Genomic DNA, 26,213 nt, shown 5'->3' with positions numbered 1-26,213 from the left:
GAATCCGTGCTCGTGTTTTCAACTTGTAAACGAAAATCGATCCAAGTAGTCATGTAGGCACATATCATTTTATCGAGGAACGAATCGGTTTTATGACATTTATGAATATGTTTGTATTTTTTTTTTATATCTCGAGTCGGTAGGTATCGGTCTGTTATACGTTAATGGTATATTATCAAACACTTCCTGACGCACGTCCTAATTTTAACAGAACCATTTTTATAATTTCAAGGATAGCATATGTATAGGAAATAAGCAAATTTGTTGGTTACGATAGCAGAGGTACACGTATACACGTAGATGTGTATCGAAACTTTTCGTTCTTTGCACAATAGACGGTTGTAAATTGCTAACGAAAGAGTAATACAATTTCGCTTTTCAATACTTCGTCGGTTTCTATTTTTTTTTTTATACACCTAAAATATTTTTAACAGCAGTTTGACGCATGTACCAGTGAGTATATTATTACAGGTTTCAACGATTCGATGTTCCGAAAAAATTTAATCTTAAATGTTAACATTTCGACATACGGCATGTACTGAGAGTCGATGAATATTGCGCGACGACCATAACACGGTTAAGGAATATATAATCATTGCAATTATAATCGTGATATAAATAGCGCTACAACAATAACAATAATTAGACAAGATTTTAAAGAAGAGAACATTGCGCAAGTTTAACTTCCGTCGCGTATCTCGTACGTCCAAAAAAAGAATAATATTGGAATGAGACAAGACATGCGAACGTGAGAAAAACTTTCAGTTAGATTATTCCGGGTTACTTGTTTGGCTGATTTTCTATTTACGTTCGAGGCCATCCAGTATCGGTTCAATTTTATGAGTGCTTCTCTCAGCGATGGATTGAATAAATTACTGTCTTCTCGCGTCAAGTCTTTCACAAGTAAAAACTAATGAGAAAAGGTACGTGACTATTTCAGAAGTAGAAAACAAACGAACAAGCTCAAAAACGAAAAGCTGCGGGTAACGCAATTTACCTGGGAGACGAAATAAAACTGCAAAATCCCTCAGACACCCAGTCATTGTCCCAGTAAAATGACCAAAGTATATAATTTATCCCGTTACGTATCAATCTTTTATTTCGAACCGGCAGTAGTCATAATAATGATACTTTTCCACATGACTTTTTCAAACTCAACGAAGCGGATAAGGGAAATTAAAAAGAATCGCGCGACGCGACCCGAACGGACCCGACGATCCGGGAATACCGATAGTTGAACTGAGTACTGCGGTAAACCGAGATACGGCACTGATTTCTTATCCGCTTATCCGAGGCGATTAGATGAACCGCAACCATCTGCAGCCTCATCTTTCTCGTTGCTCAAAACGTGTGAACGAAAATGATAAAATCGTACCTACGTAGCCGATAATGAGAGAATTTAAATCGTTTATACAGAGCTCACATCCTTGAAAATTAAACGTGGAAAATGATAGCGAAAATTAGTTTTGTACCGTCCGACTCGACTTGGCAGTTTCTTGGATGCGATTAGTATCTTACGAAGAGCCAACACCGACAATGAAACTTTAACCCATGATCAACTTGTTTTAAGTACGGAAGCTCGCGACCCGCGGTTGCCGTAGCAGCGGGAGGACTATGAATTTATATTCTGATGAGAATTCGCCCTATTTATTCGTTAAATAAAAATATATGTACGTGTATAAAGTTCTTTGTATATTTATAATAGTTTGTGAGGAACAACAGCCAGTGGTAATTGTGTGAACACTAAGATAGTTTGTTTGCCTTTTGGTTCGTTTTAGTTGCTGATTAGACGAGGTCTGGACGAGCGATCTTAATTGCAAGATCATTTGTTCTCATTTTTCTTATAGGTAATCCACTGTATGCGACACGCTTGTCGACTCGAGGTAATCTGAAAGATGATCGCGGGATTTTTCGTCTCAACCCGGCCTGCGTCCTCTTTGATTTTTCACCGAAAGAAATGACCAAACGAAAATACAATAACATATGTGTATAATTGTAGCGTTCTAGGTAGAACATAAGATGTTTGTGAAAATTGATCAAACATGATATTGTGATAGAGAGGGGAAAGAACGGATTGATTGCAATAATTCATCGCAGTTATTTCAATAAAATCTAATTTTTCAATTCATCAACCAAGAAACATGTTTAATAAAAGATTTAAAAAAAAAACCAAAACAATAATGAAAACGAAGGAATACAAAATTTTATACAAAACGATTTTTTTTCTTCTCTCCTTTATCAAATAATTTTACTGTTAAAGCTACACGTTTCTGAGCACGTTAAAAACTCAAAGTACATCGGGTTTTGTTGGCGGATGTAGAGTTTTGAAATCGAGGAGCACGGGCAATCGGATGAGACGATCTATAAAACGGTCCCGACAACCCTCCCAGTCTTGAAAAAAATTATCTTTACAATTTCGTCGACGATTTGCGGGAAAAAATTCATGGCAATTAGGGAACACCGTCGATTTAAAATATCTACAGATGCATAGTCTGTTTATACGACTACGATTATACAGATACGAACCCATATAAGTATACCTATACGTTTAAGACCGACAGTTATCGCGAGAACACAACAATGCTGATCATTGCATCAAAATACGTGTAACATCAACCGATAATAAAAAATAATAATAATAATAATAACCGCTAATATTATATAGTTGTATACTTAGTAATATGTACAATTTTTTTTCATCCCTTGTTACTCTATTTTACAACAAGACAACGATAATTCTGTGCGTGCGTATAGCGTTTGCGTTGCTGATTCGCAGAATCGTTGCCGGCAATTGGCTTGCAGACTTTCACGAGAGGACGTTAACTTCGCGGGGAGATCCGCAGACCTTCAATACGCTATCGGCATCATCCGGCGTAGCCTGACTTCTAGCTTCAGTCTGTGCCTGCCTAATGGCTTCCTTATAGGGTCCGCGTTTCTTCTTGTTGAATCGCGTCTGTGAATGAAAAACGGATATTCGTTATCAAGCCTTACGGAACGGAAATTTATAGTAAAACATTCAATGTGGCGAATGTGGAATGCAATGTGAAACGGCAAATGCAGTCTAGGCCGATTCGCAGCTTATCGTTAATCAGCCGTGGAATGTTCCACAATTTCGGCATACGCGTAACAGTTTCATCTCTAAAATCCACCACGGTTACACCACGTTTCGAATAACAAAACGTACCTTGAAGGTTTCGAGGAACGGACTCAGCTGATCGCAAGACATGAGAGAGCTCGTCGACGATCCGTACCAGGCGACATGAGCCTGGGGTCCGGACGAGGTGCCGTCTTCCTTGCACGACACGGTGATGCTGAGCACCTTAAACGTACAAGGTAATCGTTTATTTGTCACAGTCACATAAATGGTTCGAAGCATCAGTGATCGAGGACTACAACGGTATAGTAATCCTCACCTTTCCAGGCCACCATGGAAACCCGTGAATCTTTCCCCAGACGACGTCGCCCACGTCCATCCGCCTCCCGGTGGCCGTCAGGCAGTGGGCTACGGGGGTGGCGGCGAGTCGCATCACGAGCGGATGCGCCGGGGGCGGAAAATCCGGGGCCGTTTCGCCAGCGTCGACTTCCGGTTCCTGTTCGCTAAGTTCGTCGCTACTGGCGCCCGGACTCTTGCACCCGGAGGACGCGTTGCTTACCGGGTAATCGCACCTCGCGTACGCGTTCGTGTTCAGCCTCTTGAGCGATATCGAAAGCTTCTGTTTCAGACACTGCTCTTTTATGGCCGTGTAAGAATCCCCCGGAAGTACGTTCCATTTTTGCTGTTGATCCCCGACCGTTCCTCCTCCTCCTCCTCCTCCACCTCCTCCTCCTCCTCCTCCTCCACCGACGACGACGTCATCCTCCTGCTGTTCCTGCTGGACTACCGTGCCATTCTGACCCTGACCTCCCTTGTGCTTTCGCTCCTCCTTGTGCTTCTTCTTGTGCTTTACCTTGTGCCTCCGACGGTGGTACGAGAGCGCATCCGACGTCGGGTTGTACCTGACAATCATCCGAATCCATATTTATGCGTCAATAATTTGTTCCAGATTTCGGTGAGGGATGTAACAAGGTCAATTTGAATACTCCGTATCTTCTACCGATATTCCTCGACTAATATAATGTTCGGATATAACGTCGTTGAAAAAAACGCAGCAAGATCAACTTCTCACAGACCGTATGATTACACAACTGCAGCGACGTGGGTATCAGTACGTTGTATATACTGTGTGTATATATATATATGTATATACGAGACCAAAACAATTCCGCAGTTTAATCAGAGACAAGCTTGCTTAATGAGAAGACACCTGTTCGCCATTTACGGTCGATACTCTAACCGAACTGGAACGCTGCAGTTATCGTAGACGTGTCGTACGCAGAGTAAGACACTACAGTCGTCGTTAACATCTGATTCCTCGATTACCTCGAAACGCGACGCTTCTTCTCACTTATCGCAACCCGTTTCGAAATAATTGAGGAATCAAATGTAAATACCGAACGCAGCTACAACAGTGTACAGCGAAAAAATTGATCTGCTTTTCGGAATACACATGCTGTGAGTCGAGAAGAAAATATGAAGAAGAAGGTAAAGGAATGAAGCAGTCCTCGTTCTCGCGACGACGGGCTTCTAGAAATAAAAATCGGCAATCAGCGTGGCAAGTACCTCACCTTGGGGATCCGTTGCAGGGTGATCTGGCCGGAGAAACACCACCGAGCATCTTCCTCCTGGCCTCCTTCTTGGCCTTCTTGAGCGCCCGCTTGGCCGCCTTTGCACTGGCGTCCTTTCCACCTCCGAGGCCGAGCTGCTGCTGAAGTTGAGCCTCGTGGCGTAGCTCCTCCTCGTTCTCGTCGAGCTGCGTCAAGTCGACGATCGGAGTCTGCTCGAGGAGTTCGAGAGGATCGCGCTCGTGCAACTCAACGCCGGCGTCCTGGGTGTCCTCGGTGTCGGTTTCGCCATCCCTGTCGAAGGGGCTGCATTGTATCTTCGCGGGTATCTTCATCACCGTCCCCTCGCCCTGCGTGCCGAAAGATATCTTGATAACCGGCGTCGTCCGCGCCGTCCTGCTCGGGTCCTCGAACACCGACTCGTCCCAGAGGTCCTCCATCGAACCGACGGACCTCTTCTTCCTCGGTACCCGTCCACCGCCGCCGGTTCGCAGCCTCATCGTCGAGTCGGCGGCGGCCAGGGTCTTCTTGTCCTCCTCGTCAGGTACCTTCGCGCTCTCAACCGAGGAGCTGCTGAGGCGCCTCGGCCGTGCGGAATACGCGGTCGATGGATTCCCGACGAATTCGGATGACCGATTCCGTTTACCAGCCTCGTCCCTACCGTCCTCCGGTTTTCCGGGCGAGTCCTCTTCGTCCTTGGACCAGTAGGAGGACGAGGAGGACCCCGAGCCACCGGAAATCTGCGGCTGCTGTTTCCCCTTGTCGCCGCCGCCGGCCTGAGTGGCCTCGTTTATCTCGTTGGGACGGAGCCTCGAGAGTTTCGGTATCAGGGAGGGATTCATCTTACCGGAATCAGTGCCGCACTGCAGCCCCGGTGTCTTTGAAGGCTGGGCAGGCGACGGTCCGGTGTTTTCAGTCTGGTTCTCGGCGAAGAGATTCCGCTGACCCTTCGCCGTCGTCGGCTGACATCGACTCCTGTCGCTCCGTCTCGTCGGCGTAGTTTCCTCCGCGAGTTTCCGCTTCCTGCTAACGTCAACGTTTTCGCTGTTCTCGTTACATATCGACCTGCACTTGCTGCAGAGAACCTGTCGCGGCCTGAGACGCACCGTCGGCCGGGCATTTTTGTAACGCGCCGGTGGATTTATGTTCCTACGAAGGTCAATCTTCGCCGGCGTGTTAACCTGCAACGCGGCACGTTTCTCTTGGAAGTAACTGAACCTTGCTCCGATCGATGCGAACTTGTCTCCATCCCCGCCGGGGACTGCTTCCGGAAGTTGAACGCCGCATGGCAATCCTCTGCAACAACGTCCCCGGATATTGTGTGTAATTAGTCTTTGAAATTGGAATTTTGAAATCATTAACAAAAATTCAATTCCTTAGTATCTTTTACAGATAAAATTCAGGGGCTCCTTTTGCTTTTCTCTTTCCACGAGTATACCTGCGACTAAAATATTCATTTTAGAAACTCTGCACGAACTAGTCGTTAAAAATCGATCAAACTTCGATCATGCAATGTCAGTTTCTCTTCGGTCTCGATGAACAGTCAAAAAACTAAAAATATGTGACAATATAGCGGAATGACAAACGGCGGACTCGATAAGCACAAATTTCTTGAAATAAAAATAGAACCAAGTAAGACGTAGACAGGTCGCATGAGGTGTTCACCGTTCTCACCTAATGTAGGTATCGATTCAAGGGACAAGCATTCGACGATCGAGAAAAGTATTTGATATTTCTCGACTACTGCCGACTGCGATCTGCGTTCTCCGACATGATCCGACAAATCGACGTTCGTACGATCATCAGGATCGGGACAAAGCAATCGGTGCTACGCAGCAGCAGCACCGTCTAATGCAGCGGATTGATATATCTGGTTTCGGTGCATCGAAACGGAACGAACGGCTGGGTAAACACGAGACGTGTATACGGAGGAGATAAAAGAGCAGAGGAAGGCGCTGGGACGAGACGTGAAGGCACGCAAGTCCGACGACGTTGGGTGACGATCGCGGGACGACGGACGGACGACAGGTGAGGCACAGCCTGCGTGCGTAGAGTCCGAAGGGAGAAAAGAGGGAAGAGAATTGAGCGAAGAAACAAAGAGCCTAAGCCTACATAAGAGCAGGCCACTCGACGATTATCGGTAATGAGCGTGTAGCGATCCGACGACCGACGATCAATAAACGAAAATATCTGAACAAGCCGAGCTGTGTGAATGGTAGGTTAACGACGTGTAGCGAAACGGGGGGAAATGGACAAATAATTCCAACTCGATAGAGCAATGGCCATTGCCTGATGTGCCTGACGGCATTGATGTTTGCGCACGCGCGTTATATGTAACGTATGTGTGCAGGATAGATACATCCAGGTAATACGACGAAGACGGGTGTTAATTTGCATGTGTGCATACCCTGACTGTCTGCACCTATGTAGGTACGTCGTTGAAGCGGAGACAGCATAGATCAATATCGAATTGATGACGAATGCAACGGTTTTGCTTGACAGTGTAGGTTACACATTGTGAGGATGGCTCATCGATGAAAGGCTTCGATAAAGAAGGAAATCGAGTGGATAAGATCAAAGCGTAACGGCGCCGATTTTAAAAACTGCATTAGTTCGGCATCGTCACACTAAACGCGGAATCCGAGAGTCGAAGTGCCTTTATACCGTTATTTGACAAAGAAAAAAAATAAAAAAAAAAGGTTAAGAACGTTGACTGATTAAGTATATCGGATTTTGAAATAAACGGACAAAATCTGATATCTCTTTTACATCTATCTAGAAACGAAAAGAGAGCGACTGTTTGAGATTTGATTTGCTTTCTCTGGCAATTCGGTACAAGCATAACGAGAATGTATACAGTTCATACGCTTTATCGTAGCACAACGGTGCGTACAATGAGCAAAAACTGCAGTTTCACATTTCAGTATTGTGGATTTTTGGTTATTTTTACAGTAGGTACCGAATAAATATAACGATCTCTGCATTAATTCTCGAATTGAATTTATTTCTGCAGTATCGTCGACGAGTCATCGAGAGCCAATCATCCATTCAACCCAACTGAATGAACCTGGAACACACGGATGAAGAAGGAATTGAATGAGCTTATTATAGAATACAGTGGCATACTTTATTAAAAAATTCTAGTGCCTCGCACGTATATCAGGAAACTTGACCAACTTTTGTGTGAATGGTCTAGCGGAGCGCTGCCGGTTGGCTTGTTATCGCGGTAGGAAAAAAAATAACAGTAATAATAATAACTGGAACTTGGTGCACGCGTTATTTTCAAGCTGTTTCTCCATACCAGAAATATATACATACGTGTGTGTGTGTGTGTATATATATATATATATATATATATATATATATATATATATATATATATATATATTTTGATGTGCGGCGCCGGGGATTTATCTCAGACCGATATACTTATGTACGTATCAACTGCACTATTTCATAACTAAAGAAACTCGGAAGAAAAAAAAGTTATGTCATTTCACACTGTTGCTTAGTCCTCGGTGACAGTACACGCGCGTTCTTTCGTATAATCTAATGGAGGCGGAATAAATAATTCCGGAAACAAGTGATCATGAATTACGATACGGTTAAAATTTGCTTAAATATGGTCGCTTCAAGGATCAAGGTTGTCCCTATTTCTTCACCACACGATGTTATCCAAAATCGTATATAATAGTTGGATCCGAATTTTCAATTCTACGTGATAATACGTATATCTATAGGCACATAATCGTGAATCGGTATACGAAAATAATAATATCCGCCTTAATTATCCATCCGCCTTAATTATCCCAGAACGAGTTTGGAAGGATCGTAAAAAATAACTTGAATAGCTAGACTTCTCTACAGGATAAGCCAGTTGGCAAATAATTCCGGATGATAAAACCTGACGATTCGAGTGAGTCATCCGACTGAAGAGAAAACCGGATAAAAAAAAGGTTAGGGTTAGGCGTCTTTGACCATATTTGGGGTGACTCTACGCGATGGCATTCGGAGCCCTACCTGGCAATCAACTAAAGTAGGCAGAAACAGACGGACGGGCAGAGGGGGGGGCGGCACAAGGCGAGCCAGGCGACCCCCGTTTATTTCCTAGCCATTTCGGTCGGCCATCTTGCTGCGTCTCATCCGCGGGCAGGTCGTTAATTGAACGAATTTAGATTGCAAATGAATTCGCCGATCAAATGTCCCCCCCCCCCCCCCCTTCGTCACCATCGCCCCCGCGCAGCCAGTACGAGGCGTACAACGTATGCCTCAGAGATTGGCAAAAATTTTGCAACGATGAGACGAAAAACACCCGATCCGGATGTGAACGACAGTTTCGCGGCTATTCTTTCCAATTCCTTCGACCCTTGGCTACATGGGACGAATTTCATTCAACCTTGACATTTCGATGATAGGTAAGTATAATACGTGCTGCGAAATAAGGAAGCTGCAAACGGAATATTATTCACAAGGCACGGTGGATACGAGAGCAATTCTCGGAGGTATCCTTAGCGCGGATGCGGTTCCAATGAGCCGTGATACATCTGCGCGGCCATTAATCACGTCCCAGAACCAAGTTCTGCTGGTGGTGCTGCCTCCTTGCCTGCCTGCACGTTGCATCGCAGGCACAAGGCCTGCACCCGCATCCTGCTGTACATCATCATCATTCACGCGGCCCTGTTCTGCGGAAAGGAGAAAGAGGAACGACGCGGAGTATGCACACAGAATTTATACTCCCGAAACCTTAGGAGCTGATGCGAATAGGCTGCTGTATTGAAGTTCCTTTTATTTTTCTTGTTAATACTATTCGAGAAAATGAATCGTTTGCCCGTTACCTGAAATTGTTTTGAATCCAAGTATAGAATATACTGTAACGAGTAGATTCGGGTTTCGTTTCGACTTTCCCCCGTTATCGAAGATCGATGACATTCGGCTCTATTAGGCTTCCAGGAATAACTCGACTACTCGAGGCGTAAACATATAATTCATTATCCACGGCGCAAGTAGATACAGAGTTTCTAGTAAATAAATATTATATTTTCATGAGGCATGGAATCCAAACGATTAGAGGTCAGTTGTTTCCATTCGGAAATAGAAAGAAGTGTCACGCATCAGTCTTACAATTAGAATTATGCATAATATCCATGGCATTGAATTGCAATGTGAGTTATAAGCATTTGAGTGGTGGAAAATATTTTACTGACACTCGACGTATATGTAATATATTTTGGCTGGCAAGAGGCATGTGTGCGATTTGCATGATTATACGAACAGCGATTAAAATTTCACAGCACTTTCATATTTTGATATTGCAACGTTAATGTTTATACAATATCATACCAACACCGTATAACCCCTACTCCTTACATGAATATTGCAAATTGCAACGAATATGTCAACTTGTTAAACTTCTTGGAAATATAAAAAAAAGCAGTTCATTTTTAAACTCATAATTCTATAAAATCTTCGCAGGTTCAAGATACTTACTTCACAAAATTTACATTTTTCGACTTCATTACCTTATCGGAATGAACACTAAAACGTTTGACTGCTAATTTCGGCTGCTAGCTTCAGCCTCGTGCAACCCTCCGGGTTACCCTTCTTCTTTAGCGAAAGAAACGAGGTCTGTAGGGTGCAAAGGTAGAATAAGTTTCGGGCGAGCGATGACCCGTCGTCACTTGTTGTGGCTAGCGTGTGCATATCGGAAGCAATCCGTCGCTGCGAGGCGGCGACACCGCGCAGCGCTCGTTACTCACACGCTCGACTTCTCAACATTTTCTTCAACTATATATTGTATTCGTCCAAGTACGTGTATAGCTATAAATGTCAATAGAACCGTTCATGTTTGTTTCCGAGACAAATTAGACAAAGAAGACTCTAATTTTACGACGCAATATTATGATCATCCCGACGGCTTTTCAGAGCCTCGACGACGTATTATTCGATCGCAGCTGTCTTAAGGAAATGAATTCTTTGTATACCGCACCTTATATTAACGTCCTTATCGTCTCGCAAGGTACAATAATCAATGCACACGATATTGATGATAAATATGATACGTGAACGCAATAGTGTTCCCGATTTGCGTCAGTAATATGAAAAACATTCGAAACTTGCGAGTCTCGATGTGTGTAATACGTCGGTATAATGAACCAGCAGTGTCGAATTAATTAGCATTCTTTGGAGTATAGTGGTGAACAATCTACGAAATGTACACGAATATGCATACACGATCATGTGTGTGTATACACATGTATTTTAGGAATCGTTCGTTTTCCGCTTCGCGATAAGTGTGTTTAGCAACAGATATACGAATATATTGCACGCTATTCGCAAGGCGGGATGGCTATGGACCGGAATTACTAGATGTAGAAATGACCAAGCGAACCAAGAGAAAAATTAACAAAGAGCGACTCGTGCCGACCGCGTTCGATGAGTGTTGAATCATTACGAACAACGAAGAGGACAACGTGGCGCGCCGTCGCTTCCCGGAGAATTCGTACGAAGGAAATTGACCGTCCTTGCAAACGTCTACGATCCAAGAAGTTGCATCACACTGCAGGTACTCGCCAAGTACACAGCTTATCAGCGTTTGAACTTGTAATCTCGGGATGATAATCGGCAAAACGGCATACACAGTTGATTTTTAAAACTCAGCGTGCACGCCGTGCTCTGTATGAATATACGTCAGAACTATCTGTTTTGCAACGCGGATATCGAAATGCTATCGGGGTAAAATAAGGAATGAGGGGAAAAGTGGGGCCTCGATGAATCAAGAAGAGACTTTGTGTGCAGACTATGCAGGCACAGAGAATCGTGAGAGAGAATGTGTGCGAGAATTTAACGGCACTCTCGGGGGGGTTGAAGGGAATCGGTCGCTCGCACAGTCGAAGGCTTTGAAGCCTGTTTCCAGTTCGAGACGACTGACCGATCGAAAACGGGGTTACGAAACAATGAAGATGCTTTCCTTACGTCGCAGGTTACGTACGCGTCCGGCAGAAAAAAACCCCTTTGTTGCAGGATTCAGGACGACGAGGATGCAGGACGAGGATGCAGGCAAGGCTGCTACGAAACGACGGCTCTCTTTCTCCCTCTTTCTTTCGTTCTCTCTTTCCTTATCACCTACCGAAAAAAGGCGGGGTTCCTTCGGTGACTATTTGAGAATTTGAACAGCCAAACATGAACCGGACACAATTCGTCCGACGAAGAAGTTGCGAGCATAAGTTTTCGAAACCGAAACCTTGAGTCACGTCGTCGCACGAGAAAAAAGTGTTGCGAAATTCGAAGGAGTACAGAGAGTCTACCCGCCGCTGGTTTATATTTTTTGCATCCAACACAGAGACGTAGAATTAGGCGAGTAAAGAGAGCGACGTCAACGAAGGATAGTCCGGAAATATATCACCCCAAAAAACCCGGGAGACGAGGAAGAATCGAGGGATCTTCGTAAGGAGCGAAAAACGTGACGAGGCAAACGGTCTTGAACGGTCGACGGAAGGACGAGCCGACGTTAGGTTTCTGCAGCGTAAAATTAGGTAGTTTCAAAGGCGGTTATTACCGTCTTCGCGGGTGAAACATAGAACGAGATATCGGCGACGACAGATCGCCGTTTCGCCTGATCTACAAAAGCCAGCGAGCGAGTTTAAAGGGGCGTGCGTTTTGATATACGTATATAGGAAAGGTGTGTGTAAATGCGGGGTGCCTTCTTACCTTTTCGTAGCGTCGAGCAGCGCCCCTTGAAACAATTTAGTCCCGTGTTCAAACGACACGACAACGATGTCTGGCAGCATTGATTCCACGCTCACGAGGATTTTTTCACCTTTAACGAGACCCAGCTCGGTCGGGGCTCCCGAGTCCGCCATATTGGTTCGTGAGAATTATTACTCGGGTCTGTCGGACTGACGTGCGAGCTGCCCGCCGCGGGGCGAGGGGAAGCCGCCATTGCTCAACGCACAGCTGGATCGCTGCTCTCTTATGCGCATGCGCGAGACGTCGCGACGGTTCAGGGCCGACGAAACCGGGGCCCCGTGGGTTCCGACGACCACGCGTCACGATTTTAATCGCTGCGATCCGCTTCCGGTACCTTAGTTTCATTCCGCAACCAGCCTTCTCGTCCTATTCGACGATTCCGTCAATCGTGCGAAAGGATTTCTGCAAAAAAAAAGGGGGAAATTGTTTAATTCGAGAATCGAAAGTACGCCTGATCAGATGATGTGTATGATTCGTGGTGACTTTTGGACATTTGATTATTTTATTCGGAAATAGTTTCAGCTGTTGCAATGATAAAAAAAGAACTTGAACTTCGATCAGGCTGTTGAATTTTCATCAGGCTGAAGTTTGTAACGTTGATGTAATGATGCATCTTTGGAAAAAGTCGTTATTTTGCAACTTTAAGATTACTTGAAATTTAGTAAACTGTTAGTACAGCATCAACAACCTCAATTTTTGTAAATTCAACTTCTTCAGGTATTCTAAAGATGCAAAATAGTAATATTTGTTTCAACGTTTCGATACGTTAACGTTACTTATAACTTCGGCCTCGTGAATTTTCAAGTTTTCACACAGATGTGCATTTTCATGGAGAATTATAAATTCGCCGTAGGCTATATACAGCATATTTCGTCGGTGTTATTTCGTTGAATATTAGACGGTCAAATTTTGATCGGGAAAACAATATTTAAGAGGTAATTTGGCAGATTCTTCAGTTTGCCCGAAACAGCGTGATTCAGTATCGACTTTGTACAAGTCGATAACCGACTCCGCCCATGTGTTTAAAATGACTTTATTCGTATGAAAGACCCGCGTGACCTAGAATGACTGAAAGATGATTCCGTGAATGCTGGCCATATGACACAGATCGACCCGCATCGTGACAACTTTGCACGACTCGCGCAAATATTAACGGTTCTAATTACACTGTCAGGGGAAAAAACCGTCAATTTAATAATATTTAGCGCTTACGTCGATCGTTACAATACTTGAAATTTTTTTCCAACATGACTATCCCTCAGCTACGTTTTCAAGGCAAAATGGTGTTGCAAGTTTTGAGAGTCAGCAGCTCGACTCGTCGAAAGGGGAAAGCTCACCGCTCGTTAAATTCTGACTATATTGATCCCTTGACTTCGTACAAAAACTGTGTCAATTACAGCCGGCAATGGATACATATACGTATACAATATAAGAGGCATCTGTATCTACTTCTCTGGTGCCTGAAAAAAATATAAATTTAAACAACTGGTTAGATCATCGTCTGCAGTGCTTCCGCAGGCAATCTCACGCGACCGTGAATTATTTGAAAGGAAATTCTACTGGTTTTGACGTCACATGAAGAACAGATATACAGATCTCATTTCGGTGAAATTAGCTACGTTCACTGCAACGTTTGCCCCTCTCCCCTCCCAACCCCCTGACAGCGCAATGAATTATATCACAGCTTATATGTACATTTTGCCGAATCTTGTCGCTGTATCCACGCGCAGTAATACTATAGTGTATGGAACATCGATCGAGGGTTACGACATTTAAAAGCAATTCCCTGTAATCGTTTTAAAGTATCTATCAATAGCCTGCGGTACACAGAATAATCGTGAGTAATCATTGCATTCGATATCGCAAAGCGTATTAGAAATATCGACGTCGTACCTCGACAATTTCAAGTTTATGAATAAACTATCGATATGATGCTCGTGCAGATAGACGGGCGAATATTACGAGCTAAATTCAGAGTTTCGAAGGTTTCGTCGAAGACGGAATCGTGATTAAACTATTCTTGCCATCGTACAGTTTTGCCTTAGATAATACTCGATAAAAGGCGAAAGCTGAAAATGATCGTACAACCGGAATAAAACGGCAAGCGTGCCACCGATTGTACATGGCAGCCATGATGACGTTATAGCCTCAACGTTTCAATATCTCGGAAAAATGTTGTTCAAACGTTTTTCTTTTCTTCATAAATTCAGCCGCACCTTGTGCAATATTATTACACAAATATACCTTATAATTATGAGTCATACCAAATTTGTTGCTGTACATTTTTCACCATTTCAGAGTATTAACAGAGTAGAAAAAAAAATTGCTCGACTCTTCTGTCTCCGCATGTCAATAAATTCACACGCGAGTGAATAAATTCCTACAACGCGACGTGAACAGAACTCATTGTTCGCTGCACCAAGAGCGCCAGTCCGTGACTATCCTCGTCACGGCCCTGAGTTTATATGACTTTAAAGTCGAACGTTAGCTCTTCACTCAACCGCCTGTTGGATGGCAACCCACTTACTCACATACCCTCTGATAGCGTAAGATAGCGATAAACTAATATTGAATTAGTACGAACAAAAATGTAAGAAAAATGTGTTTCAGAATTTTAGTACCACTGTCAATATTGCGAAACTTTATTGTCAACCGTTGTTCCGACAGTCAGTTTAGCGCGACAAGTAATTCTTCTCGATTCTTGTTTTTTTACCATGTCACAAGTGATAAGGATTCGCCAATACATAATAATATACGTGTTCATATATCAGAGAAATAAAATTTCGTACGGGTAAACGGCTTTCAATTCGCATTACAGGATTCTTCTTTTTCACCTGTTCTTATACCTATAACAATAAAGGCAATTGAAATGTAAGGCTATACCAGTAGAATTACATCGTCGGCATAAGAAAGGTGAGCGAAAAAATGCAAATTTAAAAATAAAAATGAATTCGACGATCACGAGCGAGATAAAAATAAGGAAGAGGAAGACGTTGCCAACGGAGCCGTCCGCCGGCGGTGTTCCAAGTTCCGAAGCTTGTCCCCTGACGATGGCGTGTCGGTATTCGCGGTGGGTTTGTCAGGTTTTCATTCTTCGAAAGTACTAACGATAAGCGGCAGTAGAGAGCAGCGAGCGGATCAGTGACGTTAAGTAAGAAGCGAGGCGAAGCGACACACGCGGTCACCGGTAAGCGGATTGGGAATGTTGTTTACCAATAAAAAAGCAACGTGTGCAAGTTTATATTACTTTTTTTTCTCATCGCAACTGTCGGAGATCGAACGAAATTCGGAATTTATATGAGATTCAGCCGTTAATCGTCGCTCCAAAGGAGAAACCGTGCATACCTGTATGACCTCTCATGACCACAATTCTCACAATTACCGTCCTCGCACTTTGATTCTCGCGTACTTATACGCTCACGTGACGGTCGTCCGTTCGTTCGTTCAATACACACCTACCCACCTTAAGCCTAACGTATCATATTCTTCTCGCTATCTATGCTATGTAAACTGGCCTGAGATCTGGACGAAAAGTGTTGAATATGTTGGCAACGAATGAAAATAGACCCGTCTGTATTATTATGCACGAGAACACGTACCTGTAACGTATGTATACAATATACAGTAATAGGAGAATTGGGTCAACCTCGTGGACCGGCTGCAGCTGGATGCCCGTTTTTGCGCAAATCGAAGGAAAAAACACATGTGCACATTATGCGGTAATTATTATAGGCAGGAAGAGGAACGAGGCGATGCGGTAACTACAGTTCTGTACAAGCGAAGGTCGATAGCCCGTAAAGCCGGCGTCCCCGGATAGGAAAAGGCTTGTAAAGTAGAATAAGGGCAACCTCCGGACTTCGTATTACGGCCAAAAAATTTCAACGTTGAACGTTCAGCTGCAAGCCCTAATTATACCGAATTGAACGGTCGTATAGAGGAGTCTGAACAAACCGTAGTTTCAATACTTGAAGCCATGTCCGACCCACCTCTACAGAACTGATCTAACTTTTCAAATCTCTCTACGATTGTATTTTGTTTCTCGTAACTGTTATAACGGGTAAGGTTGCAAAGATGTTGGGCGATCGAAAAATCGTTTTTAGCACATGTTTCCAAAGAATAATAATAATAATAATAATAATAACAATAATAATAATAAAAACTGCAATTCTTACAGAGCCAAATTATCGCGTGTACTTGTAAATCGAGAATTCAGACATTCAGAGACACCGACATGGCAGTGGAAAGGATAGATCTGGATAAACCGCTTTGGGATCTAAGCACTTTCGCTGGACGATGGAAGCATTTTGCTTGGGTAACCGATTTCAGGACCTGTACCACTTCCAGCGAGCAACTCCTGGCGGCAAAGGAGCTGTGCGAACAATACAGGTAATTTTCGCGATTAAAATTCATGTGACGCGATGTGCGATCGATGGGTTAATTGTCAACACACGAGTTATATTACGTGTATTATTGCATAAAGAGAGGCATGCTGCATGTTGTCGTACTATGTTCTAAATTATGCTCGCGGAAGAAGCTGCGTGCCAGGTGTTGATTCTTCGAATTACATCATAACATCCCTGCATCGAACAATGCGGCATTGAAAAATCGCCGCTCGATACATTCCACAATCAGCCGAGGCATCTCCAGACTATATAAGCGTAATTATTATCCGTCTAAAATGGGATTAAATGATAAATAAAAATTGACGCAGTTTGTATAATAGAAAATCTCCATTACCAGCGTATAATTTTGATAAACAAACTGGTATAATTATTATCATTCACAAGTGAGAGAAGCTGATTTTTAACTTCGGGACCTTGGAACTATGCATACTGTTAGTGTTGAGCGTTGAGTGATGGATTAAGTAATTCGCGCGCTGTCTCTAATAACTTACGTAGCAAGGCTGTGTATAAGATTGCACTCTGAGTGATATTATATACATTTTTTTTTTTTTAAACGAGTGGCATATATTTTTATCTTTTCGCCATCGCGAACGGAATAAGCGTAAAACGGTATAGATATGAGGATCAAGGTTCACCCAGATGCACCTCGTACTTACGCGGAAGTGTGCAAAGAGCATCGGTTAGATGAAATCTATTATTAAAGTTCAGCGAGGACAAGGACATTTTCGCGACTATAGGTACAAACATGCAGCAGCTCGTATTTTGCCGCCTCTGCACATTATACTAAGCGTATATACCTACAATATAATACGTTACAAGATGCACCAGGCACTTTAAAATTAGCCAAAGATTTTCGACGGTATACGCGGAACATTTTTCTCGTCTTGTTTCAGAGTGGGCAAGGAACCCGTCGGAACGAGCAGGGAGAAAATAATTTATGCAAAAAAACTCTACGAATCGGCGTTTCACCCGGATACTGGGGACCTGCAAAATGTATTTGGAAGAATGTCTTTCCAGGTACCCGGAGGCATGGCCATCACCGGAGCTATGCTTCAATTTTATAGGTACTTATATTTAATTTTTTCTTTCACGTTACTTAATCACGCTGTAGGCGAATGCCGTTTTGAAAGCGTGCAGTTATTTTATCTCCCGTGTGAATTTCGCCCGCAATTCTCCCTGACAGAACAACGACGGCGGTCGTATTTTGGCAATGGGTAAACCAGTCCTTCAACGCCCTTGTGAACTACACAAACCGAAATGCGAACAGCCCTGTAAGCACCACTCAGCTCTGCACCGCGTACTTCAGTGCGACGGCCGCCGCAATGATAACGGCAATAGGGTGCAAATCTTACTGGCAGAAAAGGGCGAACCCCCTGATGGCCGTGAGTCTGATCGAATTGACTAAATATCCAACTTGGAGAATCGCGAACTCGTAAGAAAACACGAGATCTTATAAAAGCGATCATTTTCAGAGATACGTCCCATTCGCTGCTGTGGCTGCGGCAAACTGTGCGAATATTCCATTGATGAGGCAGGTCGAGATCGTCAACGGAGTTGACGTCTGCGACGATAACGGTAACAAGTTAACGAAATCTAAGGTGAGCAGCTATGAAGACTTTAACATCAACCGATTTATCATCTCGATATTGATACCGTTAGACCGCGAATACGTCAAGTTAATCATGGATATTCAAGTACGTTTAATTACAGATCGCTGCAGTCAAGGGTATCAGTCAAGTAACTTTTTCACGGATCGTTATGTGCGCCCCAGGAATGCGTGAGTAACGTATGCAATAGAAATTTTCAATTTCTAATTGTCTGACAATGTTATCTCAATTATTTCTTTCTACAGTGATTCTTCCGCCAATTATGGCGAAGCTGGAAACGTACGGCTGGATGCAGAGGATTAAACCACTTCATGCACCAATTCAAATTATGCTAGTCGGATGTTTGTGAGTAGATGCATACGCACAAATATCTCATCAACGTTATGGAAAGTATTTATTCTGTGACTTTATTTTTTAGCCTAACATTCATGGTACCAACTGCTTGCGCTCTGTTCCCGCAAAACTGGTGAGTTCAAGTTTCATCATACCGTGACGTTTTAAGTGAATTATGTTATTTTTTTAGAAAATGGAAACAGTAAAAAGAAAACGACTCCTTTTGCTTTTTACAGCTCCATTGCCGTGAGCACTATTCAAAAGTGGGAGCCAGAGAACTACGAGATTTTGAAGAAGAATTGCAAGGACGGAAATGTACCAAAGTTCCTGTACTTTAATAAGGGGTTATAAGTATTTTCATCGGCGTATCGACGTAGCCACGTGGAAACGGAATGGTGCTTTCCATTGCATCTTCGTTACGAATCAAGCGAAATTGCTTGAAAGTAAAATGAATGGATAATAATATAGAAACGCGGAATCTCATAAAATATATACCATATTATGCCATGAAAAATTATTTAGGCAAATGGGGACTGGAAACCGAAGTTCTTTACTATTTCAAGAAAATTAAATTTATTTAATACCGAGTTGATAATGTTGGTGATAATACTCAGATTAGGTTATGCAGATCATATGAAAAATATTAATGCAGTAGTAAGATAGGGGCGATGATTATTTAGCAATAATTGATGGTTATCATCTACAGAGATGACGAAACGTATTAGTTGGCAATACTAAAATATCAGCTGTGATTATTTTCTCATCTATTCATCACTCATTATGGAGTACAATATGCCTACGCATTGGCAAATTTCCCATTCAACATTTGTAATATCAAACGCCAAATACCTGTACAGATAAAAGTATACGTACGTTATTAATAGTCATTTAAATAAACGCGTTTGACCATAATTACACGCAATATTCTTAGCATTCTTTTATCCCTGTGATTGAAAACGATAGTTTTGCAAAACAAACTACTCATTATGAGCCAAGATAATTAACTTCAAGATTTATACCAATGGTGTAAAAAGTTTAATTTGATAAAACTATATTCGTAAAGTAATATATAGACATGCTGCACAAATTCATTATATATTAGGACGAGCAAGTGAGGGAGCTTGCGACGGTGGTGGAACGTAACCAATACGCTCCTGTAACTCAGTTGGTGGAATTTTGCCCCAAGCTGGCGGATTGAATCCTGGCTGCTTCTCCGCCTCCTTTTTATTTTCCCGTTCTTTCCTTATAGCCTCGAATTCCAGCAAATCATCGAGCTTCAGGTCGATCCGTGTTGGGCTACGTCGAATCATTTTGTTTTACCTAACAAAAAATATGTATGCCTGTGCCTCTAAGATTGGTATCTTGACTATCATTCATGTAGCTGATTCTTCGCGCGAGTTTAATGAATTTTTACTTCAGGGATAAAGAATTGATCAGAACGTAGTCAAGGCCGAATTTTGAACAATGCAATCACGGGGTTCTGAGTAGCGACGAATACGACCCTGAATCTATCCGCCCCTGATATCCTGACTCGTGTTTTTCAAGATGGAGGTCAGGATCCGACGGACAGACAAGATCTGCGCGTCGTCGCTAGGCAGAGATATATTAGCAGTGAATATTTTTTTTACGTCTGTAAAATTGATGAAGGGAAGTCACCGGCAGATGGAAAAAGAATCAATATAATCGTTGGCAGAAATAGTGATGAATCGCTTATCCTACAAGAATAAATAAAATTACCAGTATGAATGGGTGAATGTTTTTGGGTGCAGCACGCAATCAAGTCGCCGTAAACACGCTTCCCGTCGACTGCTGAGATATAATAAATTTCCGAGTCCGTGGTCAGCACCTCAGTTTCGAAAATAGTAAAACAACCGTAGACCCAGGATCCAGGAACTGTACGTCGGCTCGAAAGGATGCTGTATCTTGAAGATTACGTCGAAAGTACGTAAAATCGGAGACGACAGCACAAGCCCGAACTTACAAGGGACCTACTAACCTTAACGAAGGCATTCGGCCTCGACGAGCCTGACAAATATCCTCGTAAAAATTAAGACCCCGTCAATATCGCGTTGTAGTTTCGCGTGTTCGTTATTCATGGAAAATTTTCGTCTTCTTTTAGCCCGACATCGACACCGTCATCTTATTTGATTGTATTAGACGCGAATTATTTAGCCTTTTGTAGGTTAGGCTGATGTTATTCGGACGTTTAGTACATCAAGCCAATCTCACTACCCACAAGTTTTGCACTACTATTAATTCCGACAATGTATCAGGGATGTTTCAGTCCCGTATAAATCGATTTCTTTCCTCCAACTTTGCTTTTCATACAATTTTCACCCATTTTATTTGAACCACCGTTTGGTTATGTTGCCTCGAAACTCCAACTCCGCTTACTTTTTCTAGTGATCGAACATCTTCCGCAGGAGCTGCGCGACAGATTCACTGAGATGAGAGAAATGGACCTGGGAGTGCAAAGTATACTATTTTATTTTCTATATTACTCAGGGTTCGTACGCACCAGGAAAATATGGAAGGAAAAGTTAGAGAATTTTGAAAACAAGATTGGAATTTCAAGTCTGTCGAAGGACTAAGCTCGTTCTTCTACAAAGTACTACTCATCTTGAGACAAAATAATTGCGCTTAAAATTTTGTTTCCTTGCACCACTTCGTACATTCTATATATATTACTTGATACCAAACCGTTTTTCATTTTCTTCTTATGGAAAATTGCAGGCTGTTGTTTGTAAATTGATAGTCAGAGAGTAAGATAGTTACTAGGTAATATATTGAAGGTATTAGTATTAATTTGTAAAAATATTGTCATTAATCAGCGTCTTTTTTGTTGAAAGGTTACTGGAAAATTCCTATTTCCAAGTGGGAATACCTGGAAAAGTCAGGGAATTTCATATTCCGAAAAGCGTACAAACCCTGTTACTCTGCGTGTCATAATGTAAAAGATTATGGGATACAGCGCAAGAACCGAGTCATTCTACCACGATTGTCTTCGTAGTTTCAATAATCTGTTGTAAACTTTGTAGACTCGATGGATAGCCTGGAGAAAAAGGTGAAAACCTTCTTTTCAAACGCCAAGAAAATGAAGCCAAGTGACAAGGAGGCGGAATATGAAACGATACGAAAAGACTATTACAAAACTTTAGAAGATGCCGATGAAAAAGTGCACTTAGCTAATCAGATGTACGATTTGGTGGATAGATACTTGAGGCGACTTGACCAAGAGCTTCATAAATTTAAAATGGAACTTGAGGCTGACAACAAAGGAATTACAGAAATATTAGAAAAACGATCCTTAGAATTGGATCAACCGCCAACCAACAGTAGTCAAAAAGAGAATCGTTATAGTTTTACTTCTACTAGAACTCGGGACAGTCACGGACATTGTGAGTGTAAATCGTCAATTATGGTCGTCAATAATGATACAGTAGCGCTCGAAACTATTTTGATAATATGAAATTTGTAACTTCTTTGATCAATCGTTTTTCTTACTTTTCTTTGTTTTCACTTTATTTTCGAGCAATCGAGAGTTAATTTTTAACAGTTATGTAGAACATCGAATTTCTTTCGATCAATAATATTATTTATTTTTGTAGTTTTTACTTGTATGTAATTAACTGAATTACTATCTTTGTCAAAATACTTTTGAGCGCTACTGTATATTCTCAATTTCTAAATCGAATTTCAAAAACATGTCAGCTGCAGAATATTCACATTTCACTTTACTGTTCAAATTATCATATTTTCTTAAAATTGCTACGTCTGTTTGGAAACTTGAAAAAAATAAAATGAGTTGTGAACCAGGTCATCTAATTCAAAACAGTTTACATTGATGATAGTTTATATTTTATCTAGCGAAAGTTCAAAACTTCGTCACAATCACAGAGAAATCTTGCTAAGAAAACGTGCAATGAACCAATTTTACTTGGACTCCCCTTAGCTACCGGGACTCAAGTGCTAACAGATTATAAATTTTCCCCAATGATACTTTCAAGTACTTGTGATCTGCTGTCATAAACGGTTCTTCAAGTAAATTTCTGTTCAATCTGGTATTTATTGATACTTTTAATTGCAGCACGGTCGGAGAAACGGAGAGACTCCAACGCGTCCTCGGTATCGGTAGAAAAACGATTAGTGATTGAAAAATCGTCGCAAAGTCTTCCAGAATCACGACCAGCCTCGGCAAATTCTGGTCCAATAATTGCAACTACTCTGCCGTCCGCGCCGACGGCAATAGCTAGTACAGTTGGTCCGGTCAATTACGGTTTAGGGCATATTGGCGCTGGTGGTAACGCGATAGCTGCTGCTGCATCGCAGGCAATTGCTGCAACGCAACAAATGCAGCAGGGACGGCGAACCGCCAGTCTTAAGGCGAGCTATGAAGCCATTAATACCGGAGGTGTTCACGCGGCTGAATTTAGTAGGGAATTAGCTGGTGCTGCGCAGACTGCTATAGCTGCCATTCAAGAAACCACCAAGAAACATAAAAAGTATGTATACTTTGAAAGAGAAGAATTCAATTAGCCAAATAAGACTTCGGGGTACAATGATCAAAGAAAACCAGATTTTCCTGTATTTTTATCTCCACCGACAGAACTCACTAGTGTTTCTTCGCTTGCAGAAAAGTTAATACTACAGTACCTAGTACCAGTGTGATACCAGCGGCAGTTCAACAACCCGTGTCTCCCCCTGGAGTAACGGCTACAGCAACAGTGACAGATGCAGATAATACAGATTGGCCGTACGACCCGAACGAGCCGAGATATTGCATATGCAATCAAGTGTCTTACGGCGACATGGTTGCTTGCGATAACCAGGATGTGAGTATCAAGCGTTAACATGCTTACATTTGCTCTATGTATTATTTATAAAAACAGATGCAGTACGCAGGGTTTTCCTCCCATATTTACTTCGATTGATAATTATTTGCAACATTTGTTTCAGTGTCCGTTTGAATGGTTTCATTACCCGTGTGTCGGAATTTCTGCGCCACCGAAAGGAAAATGGTATTGTCCGCAGTGTACGTCTTCTATGAAGAGGCGCGGTGGTCGGAAAAATTAATGAGGAAAGATATTTTTTTGAAATATAAACACTAAGGATAAGGAAAAGTAAAAACAAAAACCGTAAAAAAATGAATACTACCTCTTAGCTACTATCTGCCGATTTATTATCATCAATTTACATAGAACAGTCGACGCGAATCTGATGTTAGGTTTTTTTGTTTTTTATAACTATAGAATATGAATTTTCAAGTTTAAGTTTTGCTCTTGTATAGCGCAAAACCTGATTCGAGTCATAAACTCGTGTTTTATAAATGTGAGGGATATAATAGCTTAGTTTGAGAAGTACCTAATTAAACTGCGTGGCATTCGTTTTTTTCCACACACCGCGTTTTTACCTGGGGATTATCTTGCAGTTAAAAAAAAAGATGAGAAAAACGAACAATAAGAAGAAAAAGTAAACTCTGTCAACATTGGCGAAAAATGTTTTTTTACCTCAGATATTACGTTCAACGGTCCCCATAAGCTCATTCGTTTGTAACCTTATTGTGACCTTGTCTCTCTCTCTCTCTTTAAACGATCTTGATGTGTTTCGTATAGAATTTGTGACCGTGGTCAAGCTTAGCCAATGTTGTATCGATCTTTCGATCGTTACAAGTTCAGTAAACAATGAAAAACATACCAACTATATAAGTGTTATGTGCTTTCAAAAAATAAGGAAACGGAAATGAAAGAAACCAAAAAAATTTCACGAAACTAAAACGACTAAAAAAATGTTTTAAATCTATAAATAAATGTAGCAAGCATAATAATGTGTAATAAGATGTGTGATGCGATGGCACGATTTGTCGGAATCGCCTCATTATGAACGGTACAACTCCTGTCATTGTAGATAATTGTAGATCCATATCGTCAGTCGGTGGCAGAGCTCAAACTCACGAACAAATGGGGAGGAAAGCTTTGGAGTTGAGATGGCTAGAAGGGTTGTAGCGAGAAAGACACTCATTCGTTCATCACTTCAACAATCCCTGGTTCCAATTTCTCACAAAGATAGAAGTTGTACTGTACATTATTCCGTTTCTCTTAATTATCTTACCGTCCTCAGTCGTAAAATAATAAAAGAGACGATCGGTCAATTGTGGTACATTAACAGGCCAAACTGTCATTAGCAAATCCAAAAGTATACAAAAAGAGAACAGAAAAAAATCATGTAAATTCAAGAAGACAGGCTGACTACTATTTCCGTAGGACTAGGACTATGAACATAATAAATGTAATATCTTGACGTGTAATAAATTGAACGAAAAAACGGCAATTATTTGGACTGTGTGTTAACATTAATATCCCCATCTTCCTGTGCAGTATTGTATTATGTCCCAGGTGAGCCCATATCACACGACTCCCTTGACATGAAAATTTGGTACTTGACAAAGGAATGTTTCGAAATTTAGCAATGTTTGAAATTTAATAAACCATGATAAATAAAATGTACTCATATTTTGCAAAGCCAATTTTACAACGAAAATTATTCTAAAAATGCGCAATAATAATTTTTTCTCTGATCTTTCGTTACGTCAACATTACTAACTTCAGCCTCATGTTTTCATTGGATATTCCCCCTCCGCCCTCGACGTTTCAAATTTAAGGTAGGCCTAACTAGCGTATACCTAATCTGACGAAATCGAGAATTGTATTGCGATGGAGCAGAAAAAGTTGACATACAAACCGAGGAGTATCAATTCCGTAATCAAAAATGCGTAAGATATGATTCTTACATATAACACGGGAGGCAGAGTAAACCCGACGTACATGCAAAACACCAAACGAAAGAAATGCGTGACCGCCGGTGTCTGCATCCATCGAGGGATTGCGTAGGTGTACATCGATAAGAGTGTGTATAACACGCACAGTGATATTCGAGATGCGTTCCTGCTTGCTTACAGGTACAATAATTATGTGTAATAATTGTCAGATTACCTTCGGAAGGCGCAGGATGACGAGCAGGCATACGATCCGTGTTGCACAATGCACGATATTATCACCGAGGCACAAGTCACAAACACTGTCGCAAGGACGTTGAAGCCGTTTAAACACATTACAACAGCGTCGCTTCAACTTCTTCTGTCGATACGCGGACCGCGGTCATCGCGCCGAGTGACCGAAAATAACGTCGGACTAGGTACGAGAGCGGTACCTAGGTGTAAGTGATACACCGCGAGATGCTGACAATGGCCCGGAAGCATGTACGTCGCGTAATTAACCCATCCCAGGGACCGGCGCGATTCTCGTCCCTGTTTTCACTTGCGAGACTGACCGCAAACGCGTTCTTCGTAGTTCGATCATATTGAAGTTAGTTACGTTATCGTGACGATTCCGTACTAGGGAAAAGCCGTTATTTCGCGATTATACGATTGCCTGAAATTGAGTAAACCGATCAAAACAAAACAACT

The 26,213-nt window shown here is 42.1% G+C and overlaps 3 protein-coding genes across 9 annotated transcripts; 2 read left to right on the top strand and 1 right to left on the bottom strand.

Annotated features, from left to right (window-relative positions):
- Nucleotides 1-43: 43 nt before the first annotated feature.
- LOC124307155 (PWWP domain-containing protein 2A-like) lies at nucleotides 44-26,088 on the bottom strand. 5 transcript variants are annotated; one of them, XM_046768586.1, is made up of 6 exons: nucleotides 25,741-26,088; nucleotides 12,370-12,810; nucleotides 4,666-5,994; nucleotides 3,414-3,996; nucleotides 3,185-3,319; nucleotides 44-2,953 (listed from the first exon to the last, which is right to left on the bottom strand). In XM_046768586.1, the coding sequence occupies exons 2-6, from the start codon at nucleotides 12,519-12,521 to the stop codon at nucleotides 2,807-2,809; spliced, it is 2,346 nt and encodes a 781-aa protein (XP_046624542.1). In that variant the 5' UTR covers nucleotides 12,522-12,810; nucleotides 25,741-26,088; the 3' UTR covers nucleotides 44-2,806. The 5 variants fall into 5 exon arrangements, with proteins under 5 accessions (XP_046624542.1, XP_046624541.1, XP_046624543.1 ...); XM_046768585.1 differs by lacking the exon at nucleotides 25,741-26,088 and adding an exon at nucleotides 20,489-20,624; XM_046768587.1 differs by lacking the exon at nucleotides 25,741-26,088 and adding an exon at nucleotides 20,489-20,624 and having other exon boundaries at nucleotides 4,666-5,958.
- On the top strand, nucleotides 15,439-19,663 carry LOC124307161 (sideroflexin-2). 2 transcript variants are annotated; one of them, XM_046768596.1, is made up of 9 exons: nucleotides 15,439-15,595; nucleotides 16,583-16,794; nucleotides 17,705-17,875; nucleotides 17,995-18,193; nucleotides 18,284-18,409; nucleotides 18,522-18,588; nucleotides 18,664-18,763; nucleotides 18,837-18,884; nucleotides 18,988-19,663. In XM_046768596.1, exons 2-9 carry the CDS (start codon nucleotides 16,640-16,642, stop codon nucleotides 19,100-19,102), a joined length of 981 nt encoding a protein of 326 aa, XP_046624552.1. In that variant the 5' UTR covers nucleotides 15,439-15,595; nucleotides 16,583-16,639; the 3' UTR covers nucleotides 19,103-19,663. The 2 variants fall into 2 exon arrangements, with proteins under 2 accessions (XP_046624552.1, XP_046624553.1); XM_046768597.1 differs by having other exon boundaries at nucleotides 15,487-15,595; nucleotides 16,630-16,794.
- Nucleotides 20,555-25,084, top strand: LOC124307160 (inhibitor of growth protein 3). 2 transcript variants are annotated; one of them, XM_046768594.1, is made up of 6 exons: nucleotides 20,555-20,692; nucleotides 21,155-21,226; nucleotides 21,790-22,149; nucleotides 22,839-23,253; nucleotides 23,385-23,583; nucleotides 23,708-25,084. In XM_046768594.1, exons 1-6 carry the CDS (start codon nucleotides 20,665-20,667, stop codon nucleotides 23,822-23,824), a joined length of 1,191 nt encoding a protein of 396 aa, XP_046624550.1. In that variant the 5' UTR covers nucleotides 20,555-20,664; the 3' UTR covers nucleotides 23,825-25,084. The 2 variants fall into 2 exon arrangements, with proteins under 2 accessions (XP_046624550.1, XP_046624551.1); XM_046768595.1 differs by lacking the exon at nucleotides 20,555-20,692 and having other exon boundaries at nucleotides 21,601-22,149.
- Nucleotides 26,089-26,213: the final 125 nt, after the last annotated feature.

The sequence above is a fragment of the Neodiprion virginianus genome, chromosome 6 (assembly GCF_021901495.1).
Source record: "Neodiprion virginianus isolate iyNeoVirg1 chromosome 6, iyNeoVirg1.1, whole genome shotgun sequence".
Lineage (NCBI taxonomy): Eukaryota > Metazoa > Arthropoda > Insecta > Hymenoptera > Diprionidae > Neodiprion > Neodiprion virginianus.
This window is presented reverse-complemented; position numbering and strand designations above follow the sequence as displayed.

Bases quoted from the DNA above. Each gene is read 5' to 3' on its own strand.
- LOC124307160 (XM_046768594.1), top strand. From the start codon at position 20,665: ATGCTGTATCTTGAAGATTACGTCGAAA. The intron at 23,254-23,384 runs GTATGTATACTT...CTTCGCTTGCAG, and splicing joins ACCACCAAGAAACATAAAAA to AAAAGTTAATACTACAGTAC. The intron at 23,584-23,707 runs GTGAGTATCAAG...CATTTGTTTCAG, and splicing joins TTGCTTGCGATAACCAGGAT to TGTCCGTTTGAATGGTTTCA.
- LOC124307155 (XM_046768586.1), bottom strand. From the start codon at position 12,521: ATGGCGGACTCGGGAGCCCCGACCGAGCTGGGTCTCGTTAAAGGTGAA. The intron at 5,995-12,369 runs GTAAGAAGGCAC...CCAATTTCAAAG, and splicing joins CTGCTCGACGCTACGAAAAG to ACTAATTACACACAATATCC. The intron at 3,320-3,413 runs GTGAGGATTACT...TGTACGTTTAAG, and splicing joins TTCCATGGTGGCCTGGAAAG to GTGCTCAGCATCACCGTGTC.
- LOC124307161 (XM_046768596.1), top strand. From the start codon at position 16,640: ATGGCAGTGGAAAGGATAGATCTGGATAAACCGCTTTGGGATCTAAGC. The intron at 17,876-17,994 runs GTACTTATATTT...TCTCCCTGACAG, and splicing joins GCTATGCTTCAATTTTATAG to AACAACGACGGCGGTCGTAT. The intron at 18,885-18,987 runs GTGAGTTCAAGT...TGCTTTTTACAG, and splicing joins GCTCTGTTCCCGCAAAACTG to CTCCATTGCCGTGAGCACTA.